The sequence below is a fragment of the Diabrotica virgifera genome, chromosome 7 (assembly GCF_917563875.1).
Source record: "Diabrotica virgifera virgifera chromosome 7, PGI_DIABVI_V3a".
In the NCBI taxonomy this organism is placed as follows: Eukaryota; Metazoa; Arthropoda; class Insecta; order Coleoptera; family Chrysomelidae; genus Diabrotica; species Diabrotica virgifera.
The window spans coordinates 252433128-252455557 of record NC_065449.1 but is presented as its reverse complement, the minus strand read 5'-3'; the positions used below and the strand labels follow the sequence as shown (position 1 = coordinate 252455557).

Here is a 22430-nt window from a genome sequence, read left to right as displayed (position 1 = left end):
TTCGAAATAAAGAAATTACAAAGTCCTAATATACAGATTGGGAAAGAATCTAACGTTAGCATGCGCCTATAATGAGAGCAACAGAGAGACACGTATTTAAAACGGTATGGAAGATATAGGACGGCCGGGTGACCAAACTAATACGTTTCGTACGTATTACAAGTACGTAAGTCTATGTCAGAACAACGTGTGCCAAAGTAGAAAATTAACTAAGTAGAAAAAATAATATATTTAATTTTTTGTAAATGAATATAACAAACAAAATTTACCATTACGATCCTCAGTAAGGGGGAAACCACAAAGGAGAGAGAGAGAGATAATTTTCTATGTCCCTAACCTGCCTCGCAGTTTATGTTTTATATACATATAGTTTAAATAAACCTATACTCACTTTTGATCGTGTGATAATGCAAGTGACCTAACGCTACTATCACATGCCGGAAAGGCGTAGAGCAGTGCCAAGTTGAACGTCCTCCAAACTTCAACTATTCCTTTGTCACCACCAGTCATCAAATATTCTCCATCACGGCTTAGTAATAGGCACTAAAAGACGAAGAGAATTTAGGTCAATAATATTATTAATATTTCAACTATGCAGATATACGAGCAGTTAGTTCTGTCTTAGACTTATTGATCACTACGCAGCTTTTGACTAAGTATAGCATTACTAAAGTACAAAAAATTTTAATAAACCTTAATAAATATTGATAAATAATACAAATTTTACTTAAAACAGTAAAATAGTATAAATTTAGAATACAAAGAATGAGGGTAATAGAAATACTGGTTGATTTAACGCTGTAGTTACCTATTTCTTAGCTATATTTTGTAGTTCCAAGGGCCATTGTTCTGTTGTAAAATATCTTTTACTTCATATACGGCAGAAGCAATTAGAATTTAGGAATGAAAATTTTAAAACTAGTTTATTTGACCTTTGATCTCGATTTTTCATTCTGCTTGGTTTTCTTCTTCTTCTTCAAGAACCATCTCCGAGACGGAGGTCGGCAATCATTAAACCTATTCGGACTTTAAGAGACGGTTGCTCTGAAAAGTTTATTTGATATACATCCGTACCATTTTCTCAGGTTGCACAGTCACGATATTCTACGCTTCTTTTTATGCTTAGATGCGTCTCTCTATGCTTCTTTTTCCTTGGATCTTTCCCTGCATAATCAGTTGGATATGCTTTCACGGCTATTTTGGTCATGTTTGCTTCGGGATATTCTTTCACGGCTTTAACTGCTTTGTTTATAACCATAGATATATAATACTCTAGATTGCGCCCTGCCATCTTAAAATGGGTGACGGTTACGACAGAGACAAATGAGCCTATTAGGTCGGTAGTCTCTTTCTAATTCAAGGGGAGTATCGACGACGTCACTATCCTACTCTATGGAGTAGTATTTAAATATTTTGACAGTTCGAGCGGATGGCGACGAGAACTGGTGTTTTGTCTTAGGACGTGGATAATCGTGGTTCAAATCCCATACCAATATTTACTTTTTTTATTTTTAATTTAATCAATATTGCGTTTATTAGATATTATTACATCTCTAAAGTAAATCTATGCAAAGAAATACCGGGTGTCCACTTATATTTTCCCCCATTTTAACTGCCTATAACTTCTAAACGGCTCAAGATAGAAATATGCGGTTTTCACTGAAATGTTTTATTTTAGTAAAAGTTTTGTCTGAATGGATGGAATTATTTATATCGCTTTCAAATACGAAATAAAAAATGGCGGATTTTTGAAAAAAACTTTGTTGATTTTTTTTTAATAGAACACCCAGTATATTCTTTTGTAAATTGAAAGAAAGGCTATTCACCTATCTAGCGATATAAAGTTTTTCAAAATCGGTTGTCAAATCACTGAGTAATTAATTTTTAAAATGAGGTGCAACGTGGATATCACATACTTAGGTATGTGATTTCCACAATGCATCTCTCATTTTAAAAACTAATTGCTCAGTCATTTGACAACGGATTTTAAAAAAATTTATATCGCTGAATAGATAAATGACCGTTTTATCAAGTTTTTAGGTAAATGACCATTTTTTATATCGCTTTTAAATAAAAAATGGCGAATTTTTGAAAAAAAAACGTTGTTGACTTTTTTTATTAAAACACGCAGTATATTTTTTTGTGTCTTGAAAAACGGTCATTTACCTATCCAGCGATATAAAATTTTTTAAAATCGGTTGCCCAATGACTGTGTAATTAATTTTTAAAATGAGAGATGCAATGTGGAAATCACATAACATAATATCATTTTGCTCAGTTATGTTATTTAGGTATATAATATGTGATATCCACGTTGCACCCCTCATTTTAAAAATTAATTTGACAACCGATTTTAAAAAACTTTATATCGCTGGATAGGTGAATGACCTTTCTTTCAATTTACAAAAAAATATACTGGGTGTTCCATTAAAAAAAGTCAACAAAGTTTTTTTTCAAAAATCCGCCATTTTTTATTTCGTATTTGAAAGCGATATAAAAAATTCAATCCATTCAGACAAAACTTTTACTAAAATAAAACATTTCAGCGAAAACCGCATATTTCTATCTTGAACCGTTTAGAAGTTATAGGCAGTTAAAATGGGGGAAAATATAAGTGGACACCCGATATATAACAAATAAGAAAAACTGTGTAGGTAACTATAGATTTTTAAAAAAAGCCAATGTTATTTTTTTTAATAAGTTAATGGTAGAATAGTATAAAGTAGGTAATTGTGAAATATTCGTACAAATTACCAATAATTAATATCAACATAATGTACTATCGATTTATTAATTGAATCGGTCATTTCAAAAACAACACGAGTCACATATTCCTAATTTTACAGAAGAGCAAAGAAAACTAACTATATAGTTGAAAGATGGATGAAATGGATGACATCAAAATTCAGAGTTACATATACTGTAGTTTTGTTCCTAATGTTTTTACTGGACTGGTGTCGTTTTTGCACACAACGTTTATCTTAAAGGAGCCTATTCCTCTCAAAAAGTTAGTTTCTGAAAATTGTGGACTTTGCTGTTTTTGAAATGACCGATTCAATTATAAGTAATTAGACATTATTTTTATTTATGAAACTATTGTTACAATTTCTTGAAAAGGTAGAAGCAAAACAAACATTATTCACATCATTCGAATAAGGCCGAATTTATATTAATAACGAACGACTTTTATTTACTATGCAGTTCACAAATTATGTATTCCAATATTAACTTACTATACATATATTTATTATCTGCTAGCTTTACTTAGGTCCATTTTTCAGATGTAAAAATATCTAATAAACGCAATATTAATTAAATTAAAAATAAAAAAGGTAAAGTTGGTATGGGATTCGAACCACGATTTTCCACGTCGTGAACCAAAGACCATTTCTCGTCACCACCCGCTCGAGCTGTCAGTACATAATACTCGATAAAGTGGGTTACTCGATAAAGTCACGTCGTCGATATTCCCCTTAAATTAAAAATAGACTACCGACCAAATAGGCTCATTTATCTCTGTCGCAACCGTCACCCATTTTAAGATGACAGGGCGCAATCTAGAGTATTATATATCTATGTTTATAACCAATGTTAATGTTTAAGTTAGGTTATGTGAGGTTACGTTAAGAAGTCAAAAAAAGTACTTAATATCAATGCTTACCTGTAAATTATCATTGTGTGACTCGTGACGTAAACGTTTTCCATTAATAGTAAACGCTGCTATGTTGCCCTTTTCGTAATTTACAACAATTACTCCTTCCCGAGACATCGCTATATTTTCAGGCGAAATAAACGAATTGGGGGGATCCAGAGACCGAAGTAAATCCCCGAATGTGGTGTGGACCAATACGGGACCTCCTAAAAAAGTATAAATTGATGTTTAAATGTATGTACAATGCAGACGATCTATGATTTGTTGTTTATGATATTATTTGTACATTGGAACTGATAAATACGAAGAATTAAATCTTTCGACTCGCATAATTTGAAAATAAAGCTGTGAAGAAAAATGAATCAATCAAAATTATGTCTTTTTGCGTAAAAGAACATGTTAGTCGACTTCTTTTTACAAAGTACTGTCTCAAAATAGTTATCACCATAGACATGTTAGCCATAGACGAGGCTAGGTATATGACGCTCAATGCATCGAGGTGTAACGCCAATATCAAGTACGGTGGTCTAGCTATATTTGTCTGTCGCACGAGTGTGAGCGTATCTATCAAGAGGTGGGAGTAATGGAACGACACAGACACATAGTTCAACGGCAGCGGCCATCATATGCTAGAGAGAGAAAGCTAAGCGCCGGTAGAGAGAGAGATAGACCACCGATGAACTGCTCCGCGTTACGTTATTTTTCGTACCTTGTCTACTCTATTTATTAATTATATCTATGGTTATAACTGCCAACAGACATATATGTGTTGCCTAACGTCCAGGATGTTGCACATAATTGTGAGACAGGTTATGTGTATTGCTTAACATGTAGAATGTTCCAGAAATTTCTGCAACACTGTTTTTTTACATGAAATTTCTTTAGAAAGAAAGAGAAGCACACAATTAAAATAAGAATTAGGAAAGCTTTTATTTTTCTCCTGACTCGCGGTAAACATTTCTCTGATACGAAGTCCTTGTTACGTATGTTAAAGGATGTTCAAGATATTTTTGAAACAGAGTTTTAAAAGAAATTCCTCAATAACGAATGACTGAAGGAATGGCGATCGGAAATGGATTTGTAAAGTGTATTGCCTAATGCCTGACAGACATGAATCATTTCTAGAACGTCTTAACATCTCTGTAAAAGGAATTAAAAAATATTTTAAAGAAATGTGTTAAAAGGTGTGGTATACACATGGAACATGGAAGACATTTCTGGAACAAATTTTCCCTATTTTCTGTATTACCTATGCCTCGTTGAATGCATTTGCGAAATTAGAATTATAGAAAAATTTCTTTAGAAGAAATTATTATTGCCTATATGTCAGAGGCATTCCTGGATGATTAATACATTTCTGGAAAAGATGTTTCAAAGTAATTACTGTAAATCTCTACTAAGAGTATTGGGATATTGTAAGAAAAAAGTATTGTTACTTACCGTAGGAACCAGAAACAACCAAGCCGAGCTCAGCAGAGATCACAACACTCGAAACTGGCTGTTCGTGGCCAGTAAGCGTAGCCCTCGGCGTAGGCACCTCCCCTTCCCCGACGATGGTCTGGGTCCTGGCGTTCCAATGCCACAACAACACCGTACAATCAGCAGAACCAGACGCTATGTAGCAATCCGACGTGATGTTACACTCGGAACGAGAGAGACACGTTACCACCCCGTAATGTCCGAAAATTATCTGAACGATTTTTGCGGTTTCCGTGGAAAATACTCTAAAACTGTTGTCCCAGAATCCGCAAGCGATTAAAAATTTGCTGTCGACGGTCGTGACGAAGCAATTGAAACGGATCTTCAGGTTCTGGCTGAAGTTGTCTCCTAGATGGCGCCGCTGCATTTGGTTTTGAGCATTGCTATTGTTGTTTATTGCTAAAAAATAAAAAAAATACACAGTACAGTCAAAAACGATTAAGTCTATAATGGCATAGTGTGGAATATCCACAAACAAATTCTTTATTTAGATCATCCCCATCAGAATAAGCGCCAAAAATGAACAGAATATTAGACCTTTTTCAAAATTTCCCTAGAATCTGGGTAAAAATTGATTTTCTATTTTCCTCTGACACATAGGCTCTTATGGAAGGCGCTATTGTCAGTTGTTGTGAATGCCCAATTTTTCAGGAGATCAAGTGAATTTTTTTTTGTGGTTCCACAACGGTACTTTTGTCGTTCCTGCTTTTCAATGTTTACTCCGACAAAAGTTTCAGAAATGCATTTTCTGAAAATCAAGAAGGAATAGTTGTGAATGGTGAAGTCATCAATAATTTGCGATATGCGGAAGACACAATACTCCTAGCTTCTACTCAAGAAGATCTGTAAACATTACATGACAGTGTCGTTGAGAGTTGTAAGCAAGCAGGTCTGGATCTGAACATACAGCAAACCAAAATACTCGTAATAAGTAAACAACAGAATATAAAACCGTCTATAATCAAACTTAAGGAAGTTGATCGACACAGAGAGTCACGGTGAAATTTTAGATCCAGAATTGAGCAAGTCAAAGACGCTAAAGGATTTAAAATTGGCATTGAGGATCCGCCTACTTCGCTGCTACGTGTTCTAGGTCTTACTTTATAGGGTGTCGAGTCTTGGACTGTGAATAAAAGTGATCTAAACCGCCTTGAAAATTTTTAAAAGTTTCTTGAGTAGAGAAGATTCGAAATTCCACAATACTGAGACTACTGAGACTATAAAAAGAATTAAAACGAGAAAGCTGGAGTAGTTCAGTCATGTAATGAGAGGTGTCAAATACAAGTTGATACAAAATATTATGCAAAGGGAAAATAGCAGATAAACGCAGTATGGTATTATGATGACCTACATTCTGAAAGGACATGGTACATGGAAAAGAAGAAATTTTACCCCCACCACAAAGCGCCAAAAACGGGCAGATTGGGCCTTAGATTTTTTTCAAAATTTTCCTAAAATCTGGGGAAAAATTGATTTTCCATCCCTCTCTAACACATAGGCTCTTATGGAAGGCGATGTTGTCAGATATGTTGTGAAATGCCCAGTTTTTCAGGAGGTCTAGGGAAATTTTATTTTTGTGGTCCCGTAACGGTATAGCATTTTACTGTACTTTAAGCAGTTTCGCTGCCAAATTAATAAGACCCCTTAGACATGACGCTATCTTTAATTTTTTCCTCAAGTCACAATCGATTTCAACCCTTCATTATTTAATTCCTGAGCTACCTTTCCGACACTTCCTCATAAGTCATGATCCGATGAGTCGTTCTACCCCTACCCCCACCACAAAAAGCGCCAAAAATGAGCAGAATGGATCTCAGATTTTTTTCAAAATTTCCCTAGAATGTAGGGAAAAATTGATTTTCTATCTCGCTCTAACAAATAGGCTCTTATGGAAGGCACTGTTGCCAGATGTTCGCTGTTGTGAAAGCCCCGTTCTTCAGGAGATCTAGGGAAATTTTATATTTATGGTTTTGTTATTTATTTATACTTACAAAGCACTGCATCCATCGAAAGAGGTAAGTTGGAGGCTTGGTTCTGTGGAGTGTCCGCGTAACTGGGAGATTGAGCGACTGCAGCGTACGCAGAGTTCCACTTATTGACTGCAAACTGTTGGTGCATGGTAACGGTCACCACCGAAGGATTAGGTAATTGCGGATAAGTATTGGCTGAGATGTGAACTACGGGACTATTGGATAAGAACTTCATGGTCATACAAACGTCGTCGGGAATCGTTGAGAACATCATTGGAGACTGCGTAAAAAATAAAAAGTTATATACAAGATCAAGTGTAATAAATATGGAATAAGAGCTCCAAAACTGATGAAAATCCTACTCACCAAGTGCATTGCTGAACTTCTAGGGGGATGTGGTTCCATTAGTAGCTGTGAAGGAGTTTGACCAAAGTTCCTGATTTGGTTTTCGATCGCTTCCCTCATAACCTTGTCCTGAATTGCATCAAGATCAACGCTACCTTCGTACGTCAAGTAATAGAAACAATTGGTCGCTCTCAAGGCTTCAGGTCCCTTCTGCTTATACCCAAATATTAAGTCAATCCACTGGTGCAGCTGACAAGATACGAATTCAGATTCTAGCGCCATTCTATTGATCCGAACGAACTCTTCTGGTGAGCTGGCCCATGGAGGTAGTTCTACGTCTGCGATGGGTTTTCCTTCTTCGTTTAAGCCTAACCGGTATCTATTTGAATTGACGAACATTTCAGGGAGGAAGAAGAACTCCGGTATGAGTTCCTTAACGTCTGAGGTGTCTCTTTGGCAGTTCTTCCATGATAGCGAGATGGAAGAAAAAATTCTGTTGGGGTAGTCGAATTTGCCGCCTTGAAGTGACAGGAACATTGTCGTAAAAGGTTCCTAAAATATAAAAATAATATTAGAAAAAGCTCTTTTTTATTACTTTTGTGTTTATTAATGCTAACATAATATATCTCAAGGTCAAATGGAAAATCAAATAAGAATACTGAAGAAAATGAATGCAGAACGAATTTTTTGTGAGCACCCGCAATTGAACAAGATACAACATAAAAGAAGTAAAAAATTCTTGTATTGGACTGCGTGCATGAATTCTTCTTTTCGTAGCACTACATTCCGGGGTGGGTCTTGACTCATTGCGCCACTCTCTTCCATCTGGAACGGTTGTTCATGATAGTTGGGTCAGTGGGTAACCCCATAGTTTTCATATCTGACCATATGTTCTCATTCTCCACAGGGAGAAGGGTCTTACACGGGTTTTCTCCACAAGGGTAGATTAACTTGGTGAAGCGATTATTAGTATTCGGGTCGTGAAAGGGTCCAATGACCCTTCTAAGGATTTTTCACTTAAAACATTTGAGTTTTTTGCATGGTTTTTATCAGGATTCACGTCTCACCTCTTAAAACACAAAACACACACGCACACGTCTCACCTCCATACATGATCACCGGTTATGTATCACTATTTTATATATCCTGATTTTTATTAGGCTTTTGGATTTAATAGTGTTACGGAGGCTATCAATGCATCTATTTGCTGCCTGGATTCTCACTTTATATTCTTCGTGATATCGTTATCTGCGGTGATTTTCGCTCAGAGATATTTAGAACGGTCGACTTTTTCAAACTTACATAATTCTATTGTTAGATTTTATCCTATTCTATCTCGTCTCTTTTGTCTGTTAATGTACATATATTTGGTTTTCTTTTCATTGAAGACCAGTTTTTTGCTTCTATCTCTAATTTATTGAAAGCTTTCTTGACTTTGGTGACGGTGTTCCCCACAATGTCAATGTCATCTGCCTCTGCTTGCACTAATTTTGGTCTATTTACTGTCAGCAATTATGTAAATTTGTGCTGTTTTTACTATTTTCTCAATGATTATATTAACGGAGATAGGTGACAGAGCGTCTTCTTGTTTCAGGCCATTTTTGATTTCAGACGATTCTGAAACTTTTTTAGTTTGTTACCTATCGGTACTCTGGATCTACAGTAATTTACACATATTTTAAAGAGCTGGATAACTTTTTTTGTAACTGAAAGTTCTGCCACTGCCACTTCATTCCACATCTGATCACTTTTATTGTAGTCGAGGAAATGAAGCTGAAAAACTGGCAAAACCTCGCAATTTTTTCGTCCAGCATCGATTTGTAGAAAAATTTGGGTTTACGCTCATTACAGCCTCTAGTTCATTTTCTATATTGAGCCGTTGTACGCTTTTGGTTTTTTAAGGGTGAAAACTACCCCTAATTGTAAATAAATATAAAATAACATTTTAAACTTTAATATTGTCAACATTTGGTCCTTATTAGTTACATAATGATTGTTTTGTGCTTTAAGATATACTATCATTGTATTTCAACCCTTAAAACCACCCTTGTTGGAGCTATATATAAAAAATTTACTTATCCTAAAAGAATAATTTCGGCTTGCATCGATTTACAAAAAAATTTGGGATTAGGATCATCTCACCCTGTACTTCATATTCTATAACATGCTTAAGGGCGTTGATTATTTTTAGGGGTGTAAACTACCTCTTATTCACAAAAATTATATAAAAAAATTGTAAACTTTAATATGGGTAAAATTTGGTTTTGATTGGTTAATAATGATTGTTTTATACTTTAGGATATAATATCATAATATTTCAACCATTAAAAACCACCCTTAATAACATTACAGTTTTTATAAGTAGATATTTTAATAGATCTATACAGAAAAATAAGAAGAATTAAAGAATTACAAAAACATTTATTTACACAAAAATACGAATTTACAAATATGTACAAATACAAATACAAATAGATTTTTAGTCATCCTCCAGTATACGAACCGGTTCTGTGGTATTATACATACATTGAAAATTATCCATAAGCGGACTATCCGAATTTTTCGAAAAAAAAAATCGTTTTATAAACTTAGCTTCTTCATTTTTGGCGATAAAAAGTTTTTTCAAAAATGACTTTGTAGGATTTTTGAGGAGTTATAAGACTGTGTAAACTAAATTCCGTAAGATCCCTTAGTTTTCAATTAGGGTGGGTTTAAAGGTCTCGAATAAGGGGGTGTTTGCTCGTAAATAGAGGTTTTAAACAGTCATATCTCGATAACTGTTCACCGTAATGAAAATTTATGTACAAAGGAATTTTAGTTATTAACAAAGCTACAATTTAGTAGTGTGTCATTTTTTTCTTATCTCCAGTATTTTCGGAGATATTTTGAAGTCAAAGGTGAAAAATGGGAAATTCCAAAAAATTAATTTTTCTTTAAACCCCAATTTTTCTAAAATTAGGTCTTCTAAATAGGTCAACCTTCTTGGGTGTATTGATAATACAGATATAAAAGGAATTACAGAAAGGTGAAGACGAATTTTTAATTACGAGGGTAGTTAGGGGGTTGCTTTCACTAATTTTTTCATAGAGAAAAGCAGGTACCGACATTTTTTTGATCATAAGTCGCTTAATTTTCAGGCTAGAAACATTTTATTATTATTTTTTGAAAGGTATAGCTGTATACTTGAAAAAAGGTTATTTAAGTTTTCCTCGAAAAATGCAAAGTTTTAAAGATATTACAGAAAAAAAATTTGGTTTGTATTACTAAAAGATACAATTTTGATATCTACAGTTTTTTTGATTAAATGCATATTTTTCGAGGTATTCTCAAAAAACCCTCTAAAAAAGTCGATTTTTTCATCGAAAAACTGTTACTTTCAAGCGCGAATAACTCGAAAAATATTAGTTTTACGAAGAAAATGTAAAAAACATTTTTTTCCTAGAATTACTTTTTACATCGATTTACATGGTTAAAATGTAATAAAAAATTCCCGCCCCCGAGATGGGGTGGCAACCACCCCCAAGGTTTTAGCGTACAGCGGCATGATATAGAAAATGATCCTTGGACTATTCCCTACCTTCTGTGAAAATTTCAAGTAAATCCATGCTGGACGAAAAAATTGCGAGCCAAAATGCTTCATTTCCTCGACTATTGCTGTTGTATGCCCGTTGGAAATCTATGAAGAGATTATGGATAGTTCTACTGAATTTCCTTAATTTTTAAAGCAGTTGATTTGATCTACCTATCAGCTACCTTAACTACTAAGGTAGTTACCAGCTAACTTAAGAGTAAAAATCTGATATACATATATGATTGATCTATGTTTTTGAATCCCGCTTGGTACTTCCTATAAAATTTTCTTCTGTTTATGTTCATGAATTGAATATTTCAAAAAAATCCCAATGTAGTCACAGTAAGTAATAGGGTAATAGGTTGTAATCGATAGTCTTAGAACTAGGATTCTGCAGTATTCTTATTCTTTATGACATAGAGATTTTACAATTGCCATAAAAAATCCATGAATCTTGATTGCCACGTTCTGAAAGGTCTTTCTTCTTTCTTGTGACATGTTTAAGTTCAATATTGTATTTATATACGACGAAATCATAATTGATTGTGACTAGAATAACATTTTACATTGATTTTCATCATCATCGTTCACAGTAAAAACAAGCTTAAAATACAATAACTGTTTCATAGATCAAAACATTATATTAAAATTATTTAAACTGAAGTGTCAAATATAAGAATATTACTTTTCTTTTATAAGAAAACATAGTTTATTGTAGATTTTTCCTTAAAAATTAACCCTGGGCTAGGATTCCGTGCACTGTATGTAGATATCTACAGTCGCTTTCTATCGATGGCAATATTGTCATGAAAATATTTGTATTTTTAGTTTTAATTCAAATATTTTCTTGTTTTACTAAGTGTCACTTCAGCATCAATTAGAGTATAACCTAGCAAAACTAGAAAATAATTCAATTAAAGCTAAAAATTCAAATATTTTCATGACAATTGACATCGATCGAAAGCGACTGTAGATATCTACAGTGCACGGAATCTAGCCCCCCACCCACTCTTCTATGATCTAGCCCCTGTAACGCTGAATATATTTCAATAAAATAATGGGCGCAGCTGTAGCGCCATCTACTGAAAATCGTCGGTAAATACCGAAGTATGTCTCACTGATGTTACAGAGTTCTTCCTTTAACCAAAGAAGAATAACTCCCTCACGTTACAGATTTCTTCCTTTAACCGAAACATATCGATTTTTTGGAATGTAGTATAGATGTCGTGACATTCATTCCAGGAGCAAATTTTGCACAACACCAGGAATAAAGGACTTTCACAAACGACAAAAAACAACTAATAGTGAGGCTATCCTGCCATTCTCACTCTGAAATTTTAATCACATTTTTAAAATTATAGTCCATTCTTTAACGGTAAAATATTGCAAAACCTCTAAATTTTAAAGAACCGCTTGGATTGACATGAAATTTGGCATACACATAGCTAACAAGTCAAAGAAAAAAGTGATATTGTACCGATATGTGCTCTTGCCCTGGGGGTGCTTTTCACCCCCTTTTGGGGGTGAAAAAATATTCGTCCAAAGTAAGTCAGGAAATGAATAAACTGGCTAATTTTAAGTAACTTTTGTTCTATAGAGTTTTTTCACTAGGTCAATACTTTTCGAATTATTTGGCAGTGAACATGTTCATTTTTTCAACAAAATAACCACGCTTTTAGACGGTTTTTCGCAAATAACTCAAATAGTAAGTATTTTGTCGGAAAAATATTCTTAGCAAAAATATAGCCTATAAAAAATTTAAAAAAATGGTGTATATGAATGGTGGGCTACAACAACGTTGTAAGCGACAAAATTGAGATTATGCAGGAGATGAAAAAAACGTATTGACAAGTTATTTATGAAAATAAGCACTGAAAAAAAATCAATTTCACTTAACAACAAGATAAAGTTATAGATGTGTAAACAAATTATGCAAGTTTTGCACAGAGTAAGCAGAAAAAAATTATTTAAAAAAATATCCCAGCAACAATGTTGTATATACTGGATATATAACAGTGTTGCACCTGATTACTATGCGATGTTTTGGCTTATTTAGGATTTAAAAAAAGTATCTAATATTAATAATAAACTATAATCAATTCAAAATGTTTATTAATAGGTTTTATATGCTAAGTACACAGTTTAATGCTCCTTAAATTTAAATTTAATAATGTTCCATCCTATTCTAATTTTTCATAAAACTCTCGGTATTCGGGTTTCAGGTACTGGCACATATCCAGTAGATTTTTGCGTTTTTCTTCTTTTATTATTATAGGCCCGGTATACGCATTCGGCAACGCATCAATTTGGTAGTTGAATGCTCTGATGGCTTTTGCACCCCATTTTTTATTCACAAGTGAGAATGTTTGCCAAGGTTGCATAATGTTGTGAGAAGTTCTAGCCATTGTTCTCGTAGGATCATCGCTGTCGAATTTGAACCAACGGTACTCAGTGATCTTACATTTGGGATCTTTCCATAAGTAGTTCTCACATGCTGAAAAATCTTTGAAGTCTTTTTGCTCCATGTAGTACACATTGAAGGGCTTGCTGGGACGTGAGTTGGCAATCACTACTACCCAGTCGAAGGGTACATTCACCATTGCTGTTTTTTTCTTTCTCTCTATGAGCAAAAAATCACGGTCGCAAGGTAAGAAGCTGTGACCGTTAGTTAAGAACTTTTGTTCTACTTGAGTGAAATATCTATTTACAATCAGTAAACGGAACATGGACAGCATTCTCCAGTTATTATTCTGGCCGACGCATCGGTCAGACCAGACAATGAGTTTTTTTATTTCTCCTGAGTTCAATGGACGAAAGTTATGTTTTATGTAACACAGGAAAGCTGAAGCGATATCTGTAGAACCACGATTACCAATAGATTCATGCCACAACATCATAGTGGCATCGTTTGAACCTGCATCGTGAATATCATAGTTGTAAGTGGCATACTGACGTTGGTAGAATACTGAAGAATGAGTCAATGTTGGACAGTACAACATTTGCTGAAGATCAGTGAAGAGTACGACGAGTTGTGGATTAGCCTTTTCAGCATCCAACTTCAATGCTTTGTATCCAGCCTCAGCACGTGCATGGTGGAGTTCACTGTCAACAAGAATAGCTTTTCTTTCTGGACCGTCTGATGTAGCCACAAGCTTGATATACATTTTATCACAAAACGTACACGTATCTGAGCGAGGGAGACCAAAGCGCAGATTAAAGTCTGATTGAAATATGTCAGTGTAAGTGCGCCGGGAAACATTGCATTGCGGATACTTTTCACAAAACAGTTTGTACATTTTTTTCAAGCTTAATTCAGCAGGAAGGCAGTTCTTCGAAGATGCAGCGCGACTATAATGGTTTTCTTGATGTGGAAACGACTTTATGTGTTCTTTTATGCGTTCTTTGTCGGTTTCGTGGACTTTTTTAGGCCTATTATTGTGTTTTCCACGTTGATCACGTAACGGCATATCTGTTTTTATCTTCTGCTGAATGTGTTGGATTCTTCGAGGTGTTATTCCAAATGCTTGACATATAGTTTTTTGGCACACTGGTAATTTCTTCACTCCAATAAGGATGTGGTATCGTACAGTACATTGTCGTCTGGAGATGTCTTCGGGAACCCGTCTACGTTGTGGCTCTTGAAGTTCCATACAACTGGCCAGGTGCGCAGTTTGTCCATTATAATCCAGGCTATGGAATTTTGTGAAGAGATCTCCAAACTGGCCTTGAATTTTATCAGCCTTGCAAACAGATTTGCACTTACATAGTCGCTCCTAAAATATAAAAATACTTATTTAGGGGGGGGGGGTTAAATTTAAAATTTTAAATACAAATTGCGCGATATTTCGCAAAATAAACATCCAAAAACTGCGAAATACACTCTTGTTTAATATTTTTGAAAAATCTGTCGAATGATACCAAACCCAATCACAACCCAATAGGTCCCCACAGCGCTCGAGTGACTGCACATTTAGCATACTTTGCTCCCCTACCATTATTTGAAGTTATCGAAAGATGCAGAATTTCAAATCATACACAAATTACGGACGAGCACACATCATAACAAAGCTAACGACAATGATAAGGCTACACAAAAATACGTTTCCTAACAAAATATACAAGATTGTTGCACTCACCTCATGTGGACGGGGTTTTTCTGGTACATTCTCGTTTCTAACAGATATATATGCTTCACCTGCATTTCTATGACGCTTACGGATGTTTCTCCTCCACTGGTTAATATTGATTTTGCGTTTTTTCCCTCTATTTATGTTCAAAAGGGTACGCAGCGACACGTTAACCTCCATTTTTTACAGTGACAGTAGTTTGACAGTGACATACATACAACGTTTTTGCACGGCTACCAACATTGCGGTACGAAAAACTCAGGGAAGGCAAAATTATTTTGGGCTGTTTTAATGATGCTCGGATTGGTCTTTGAATATACAACAATATTGCATTAAAACCTCACTTTGACCCAATCTGTCGCTTACAACGTTGTTGTAGCCCACCATTCATATATCACGTCTCTATATCTAGTAGAAGCAGAGTTATAGTTAATGAAAAATAGGTTCATATTCGTCAAATTCCAAATGGAATACTTTAACGTGAAATAACCAAAAATGAAGCACATTTCGGGGAAAACTCATTACAACTTATTTAAAGTGTTTAAAAAAAGCTTCATTTTTGTTTTATACAAAAAATTTTTACCATCAAAAGTAAAAAAGTAAAGTGTTTAAAAAAAGCTTCATTTTTGTTTTATACAAAAAATTTCTACCATCAAAAGTAAACAAGTTACGCTCAAAATAAAGTTAGTCCCTTTATGCTTTGGTAAAAAGAATCGAGAAAATCACCCCCTAATTAGTATCTTAAATTAACTTACTCGTTACGACTTCACAATTTTCGTGACTCGTGTATGTATTGTTTATATGATCTGTAAGTTTCATCGGTTCAAAGTCCTTATTATTGAAAGGGCTGTAGTTAAAAGGGGTTGACCGAGTCACTGATCACGAATGTATGCAAATTTAGAAACACCAAATCTTAATCAATTTTTGTCTAACAGAAAAACAAAAATGTACATGATATTCAGAAAAACAATGCTGACTTTTTTTGTTTTTCGAGATTTGTAGTATCTCTAACAATTTTTAAGTTATTTTGAAAAACAGCATATGTTTCAAAATTAAAATTTTTAAAAATTTTACTTTGAAACCAAATTTTTTCAATAATAAGCACTTTAAATCGATGAAACTTACAGATCATATAAACACAACATAAGTAAAACAATTTGTGGAGCGGTAACGATTAATTTCATTTAAGTTGCTAATTAGGGGGTGGTCTTCCCGATTTTTTTTGCCAAAACAAAATGGACCAACTTTATTTTTGTTGCTAATTAGGGGGTGGTCTTCCCGATTTTTTTTGCCAAAACAAAATGGACTAACTTTATTTTGAGCGTAACTTGCTTAAATTTAATGCTAGAAAGTTTTTGTAAAAACAGAAATAAATCTTTTTTTAAACACTTTAAAAAAGTTATAATGGGTTTTTCCCAAAAAGTGCTTAATTTTTTGGATATTTCACGTCGAAATATTCTATTTGAAATTTGGTGAATATGAATCTATTTTTCATTGGCTATAACTCTGGTTCTCGAGATCCAGAGACCTAAGGCGTACACCATTTTTTCTACTTTTTTATAGGTTATATTTTTGCTAAGAACGTTTTTTCGACAAAATACTTACTATTTGAGTTATTTGCGAAAAACCGTCTAAAAATGTGGTTATTTTGTTGAAAAATGTACATATTCACTCGCAAATAACTCGAAAAGTGTTGACTTGGCGAAAAAGCTCTATAGAACAAAAGTTACTTAAAATTAGTCAGTTTACCCATTTCCGGGCTTATTTTTGACATATATTTTTTCACCCCCAAGAGGGGGTGAAAACCACCCCCAGGGCAAAAGCACACATCGGCACAATATCACTTTTTTTCTTTGACATGTAAGCTATACGTATGCCAAATTTCATGTCAATCCAAGCGGTTCTTTAAAATATAGAGCAAAAACCGTGAAAGAATGTACTATTAAGACTTAACTTTCCACGCAATATTAATTTTAGAGGTTCATGTTTACAATCATTTAAACAAGAATTATTGAAAATTAAGAATTGTCAGGTTTTTTTACAGTTTTCTAAGCAACAAATTGGTAAATCAACATTCAAAAATTGCCATTTTAAAACTTTAAACGTGTGATATCAAATAATTACCTCAAAATTCGTTCAAAATCGTTCAAAATTCAAAATTCGTTACTTTTTACTAAGTAGACGAAAGTTAACGCATTTTTGTCTTTCAATTGTTATAAAAAGTTTACCTATCCCCCATCCCACTGCAGTAAACATAGAAATTTGAGTTATCAAGGTCCTTAAAAAACTTGGCAGATACCTACTTACCTACTTGGCCGGATCAAAGACACAGGAATAAATAAAGAGGACTCTAAAGAACAGAAGCAGTATAATATATCTCTTTCGTCGGAAAGCAAAATTCTGGAAAAAACAACCTAAAATCTGAGCCTTCTACAATATGCAAGAGAAACGGACCGATACATGATAGACATGGGGGAATATACAATTATTGGATTCTGCACCTCTATCCAACGAAATCTTGCTTCCTAGTACTAGATCTGTAAAAATATTAGTAGGTACATTTGGATGTTGAGAGGTGACTCATATTTTTTTGCAGAAATTGCTTGAAAATAACACATTTAATAATATTTGAGTTATCCTCCCACTCAAAAAGGTCCGGATCATTGTTTAAATAATCAAAATGTCAAAATAGTCCATGTGGTGAGACCGCTCCCGTCTGGAAAAATTTCAGATTCGGTTTCTTTGTGGATTCCTATTCAAAAATGTCCTCTTTAAACAAATATAAAGGGTGCCGGGCGGAATTTTTGGGCAGAATTGTTTAAAAAATTTTTTTAAACAAATACAAAAGATCACGTTTTTTTGCTCCGGAACGGAAAACGAATGCGTTTTTTTTTGGCATTTTTCGGATTTTAAATCGCTTATAACTTTAAAACTATTAACTTTTGAGAAGAATGTCGAAAAACTTATTTTATTTAGAATATCCCAAAGAATCTAGAAAAAATACCTTTCGGAGGAAAATTGGAGATTTTTGAAATAGAGCGCGCCGCACCGGCAAAAAAATCGGATGGACATGCATATTTAACAATTAAAAAACAACTCTTTAAATTAAGGTTAGACACAATCACTCTTCGGAATCTTAAAGCTGAATGTTTAAACTTCAATTTAAGTATCTGGCAACCTTAAATATACTAATTTAAATATGAGTTTTTAAGCCTCGAAAATGCGTATTTTTGCATTTTTCAGATTATAAATTGCCTATAACTCGAAAACTATCAATTTTTAAGAAAAATAAGAAAGATACCTTTCTTGTTTAGAATGAGCCAAAAAATCTAAAAATATATGTTCCAGTGCAAAAAAACTTAATCTTTTGTATTTGTTTAAAAAAATTGTTTAAACAATTTCTGCCCAAAAATTCCGCCCGGCACCATTCAGATTTGTTTAAAGGGGACATTTTTGAATAGGAATCCACAAAGAAGCCGAATCAGAAATTTTTTTCAGACGGGAGCGGTCTCACCACATGGACTAAAAAATCAAGGAAAAACTCGATTTTTTCTTCATTTTTTGATTATAACTTTAAAAGCATTCATATCCGAGAAAAGTTGCCCTGACATAAAAGTTGCGTAATTAAATTTCCTACAATATATGATTATAAAAATTTTTAAAAATTGTCACCCTTGTTGCAAAATAGCAATAATTGCGAAAAAAAACCCATAAAAAACAAGTATTTGCATTTTACGTTTTTGAACCATTTACGCTACAAGTAGGACCTTCATATTTCACCCAGAAAAACTTTATGATACAATTAAACAATACTATAAATTTCATTAAAATCGGTTCAACAGAATTTGCAAAATAAATTTTGCAATCTAGCTTTCGCAAAAATATTCATTTCTTTTAAATGTTGCAGTACTGAAAATAAAGCAGACCGTAAGTTGAATTTTTTTTTACCTATAGAAGAATACTGTACCTTTCATTTGCAAAATTGAAATCGGTTGACTACCACAGCGTCAGAATTTTTTTTAAATAAACATTCATGTGAATTTTTGGTGCTACGCGCAGGACAGCGGATACGTTTACTCTGACTGGGCATTCCAATGACCAATGACCTTTGATAATGATTGATAAATTTTAATTTTTAGTACATTTCGATATAAATAAATAAATTTGTTTATGGCAAAATAAAAACACATACTCTGTCCTTTGAAATAACACTTTTTTTGGCAAAAATTTTCTTTGTTCATATATTATTTTAACTTAGAGAATAAAAGTTTATTATTTTCAAACATATGCAATTGTTTCAACAATGTTTCACAAACAATAATCAAATTAGTTTGATTTTTGTAGAATTAAAATATTAAAGTACAACAAAATATAGAGTAAGAAAATAATATATTAGATAAATATTGGAAGACATTTTGGTGGAAATCAACTTTCAAATTTTGGTGTGAATCGTACACCGCTGTCCTGCGCGTAACACCAAAAATTAATGTTTATTTAAAAAAAATTCCGACGTTGTGGTAGTCAACCGATTTTAATTTTGCAAATTGCAAATGAAAGGTACAGTATTCTTCTATATGTAAAAAAATTTTAACTTGCTATCTGTTTTATTTTCAGTCCTACATTTTGAAAAAATGAATTTTTCTTGCGAAAGCTGGATTGCAAAATTAATTTTGCAAAATCTGTTAGACCGATCTTAATGAAATTTATAGTATTGTTTTATTATGTCATAAAGTTTTTCTGGGTAAAATATGAAGGTCCTAGGTGAAGCATAAATGGTTGAAAAAAGAAAAATGCGAATACTTGTTTTTTATGTTTTTTCGCAATTATTGCTATTTTGCAACAAGGGAGACAATTTTTAAAATTTTTAACCAATCCTATATTGTAGGAAATTTAATTACGCAACTTTTATGTCAGTACAACTTTTTTCGGAAGTGAATACTTTTAAAGTTATAATCAAAAAACCCAGAAAAAATCGAATTTTTCCTTAATTTTTTGACATTATGATTATTTAAACAATGTTCCGGCCTTTTTGAGTGGGAGAATAACTCAATTATTATTATATGAGTTAATTCCAAGGAATTTCTGCAAACAAATATGAGTCACCTCTCAACGTCCATCTCAAAACAGATGTGCCCTGGACTATACTGTGTAGTAGTCACTACAAAATATGAGTAGGATTAAGATAATGAGAGAGAGTTTATTATTTAATTTGTTTCAGGTGCCACCACCTTCCGTTGACGTACGTTTCTTCCTTTTGGAGTCCTCAGAATGGTTCTTTCAAAAGGAAAAAACGTTCGTCAACGGATAGAGGTGGCCTCTGAAACAAATTAAATCTTAAGCTGTCTCATCACGGGACTACTTTATATCCATGAGCTATATAATACTATTGTGACGAATTACCGACCGTAAATAACAGGTTCCGTCTCGACAGCGCATCACGTAAGCAGACATCTGTAAGGATAACTTATCAGACGAGCGAGGAAAAGATTTCTCGAGAAAGATCGCTAACGCATTACTAAAGTTCGGCTGTTCCGTTTTTCTGGAACGTTCGAGAACATGGCTTGTATTTTTGTATTCAATATAAATAAGGATTGAATTTTGAGGAGTAGTTAGTCTGTAAAAATAAATTCGTCTGTACTGTTATATAAATAAAATCGTATATAAATACGAACCGCTTGTTTCTTTGTAATTATAAGTTATTACGGTAAATATCCGCTACACTAGGTAGTATTTTTACTTACCACTCGAATGAGCCAGTTGAAGACGAAAGCCGCTGTGGAATAATGCGTTCCATAATGGAACGGAGGAATGCTTTCGTGTTCCCACGTCGCGTATCTGTCCTCGAAATAGGCTCTTCTGCTAGGATTAAGGGCACCGATTGGCTTAGACAAGTCTCTGTAGTTACTAGGTTGACTGAGATCGAGATCTTTCGAGTCGTAGTTGGTTAAGACCCACGGGAATACTGGATACTGATTGAGATCATTGTAGGTTCGGCCTGGAATTAAATAAATATTAAATGTTCAATAGTAATTAACGAAAAAAATATCAAATAATTACAGTTTTAGCTGTTTAACTAAGACGTTACTTTCAAAATTTCTAATATCCTACTAATAATATTTATGTTCAACTTCTGAGTGGCATTTTCCTTCTGCGGACGTGGACTATAATTTCAACGATTTTCTAGAAAAGCTTGTCTCTATCTTCAATAAGGCATTTCCTTTAATTTCAATTAAGCCAAAACATCACAAACCCTGGGCTACCAAAGGTATCCGCATATCAGCCAAAAATATGCAATCACTATTGTATATCAAGAAATTTGCTAGCAACGTCTCTGTCACTCAATATATCACCAAGTACAGGCTAACCTATCTAAAACTCATCAAAGCAGCTAAAAAAGCCTACTATCAAAATCGTCTGGGAAGCTCTAAAAGTGTTACAAAAGAAACTTGGTCCATAATAAACGATCTTCGAAATAGAACTCACGCAGTTCAAACATTTGCCCTTCCAGACCCTGAAAATCTAAACGAATACTTCGTTAATGTGAGTAAAAATAAAATATAACTTCTACTATTTTGCCGCAAAAAGATCCCATTTCCTATCTCCCCAATTCAGGAGTGTTCTCGAATTCATTCTTTATAAGGCCAATCGATAAATCTGAACTGATCCAAACGATCAATAGTATCAAAAGCAAATCATCCTGTAGTACTGACGGACTATCCATAAAAATCTTCTCAAATCTCACAGAAAATGTGTTGGAAATCCTCGTCTCACTAATTAATGATTCCTTTGAAAGAGGCAAATTCCCAGAGTGCCTAAAGATATACATTATTATTCCTCTTCAAAAGGGTGGTGAAAAATCTAATGCTTGCAATTGCAACTATAGACCTATTGCCTTACTACCGGTACTCTCCAAAATTATTGAGAGACTCATAAAAACCCGACTTATGTCCTTTATCATTGATAACAACATCTTATCCCAAAATCAGTTCGGCTTTTTAACTAATAAATGTACCACTGATGCCATGTTTTCTGTGCTTCATGAGGTTTACCAAGCACTAAACAATAATCTTTTTACTGCCACTGTTTTCTGTGACTATGCCAAAGCTTTTGATTGTGTAAATCACGACATTTTGATTAAAAATCTAAATTTCTATGGAATTCGAGGTATTTCTTCGAATTGGTTCCAATCTTATTTGAATAATAGGAAACAACTAGTTAGAGCAAATGATACTGACACTAGTCTCAAAAACATTGTATGTGGAGTACCACAAGGTTCAGTATTGGGT

The 22430-nt window shown here is 33.7% G+C and overlaps 2 protein-coding genes across 3 annotated transcripts in view; both read right to left on the bottom strand.

Annotated features, from left to right (window-relative positions):
* The window catches only part of LOC126888405 (neurobeachin), a 2163879-nt gene that overhangs the window by 13774 nt on the left and 2127675 nt on the right, over positions 1–22430 (bottom strand). For both annotated transcript variants that reach the window (XM_050656648.1, XM_050656649.1), the window contains 6 exons: positions 20886–21139; positions 7468–7998; positions 7123–7381; positions 5093–5530; positions 3662–3858; positions 392–543 (listed from right to left, as the gene is read on the bottom strand). In XM_050656648.1, coding sequence (XP_050512605.1) covers positions 392–543; positions 3662–3858; positions 5093–5530; positions 7123–7381; positions 7468–7998; positions 20886–21139 — 1831 coding nt within the window. The remainder of the gene's footprint in view (positions 1–391; positions 544–3661; positions 3859–5092; positions 5531–7122; positions 7382–7467; positions 7999–20885; positions 21140–22430) is intronic.
* Positions 13189–15452, bottom strand: LOC126888407 (uncharacterized). Its single transcript, XM_050656651.1, has 2 exons — positions 15154–15452; positions 13189–14790 (listed from the first exon to the last, which is right to left on the bottom strand). The coding sequence occupies exons 1-2, from the start codon at positions 15322–15324 to the stop codon at positions 13198–13200; spliced, it is 1764 nt and encodes a 587-aa protein (XP_050512608.1). The 5' UTR covers positions 15325–15452; the 3' UTR covers positions 13189–13197.

Coding starts and splice junctions, on each gene's coding strand:
- LOC126888407 (XM_050656651.1), bottom strand. CDS start 15,324: ATGGAGGTTAACGTGTCGCTGCGTACCCTTTTGAACATAAATAGAGGG. Junction 14,791..15,153: donor AAAAACCCCGTCCACATGAG/GTGAGTGCAACA, acceptor TTTATATTTTAG/GAGCGACTATGTAAGTGCAA.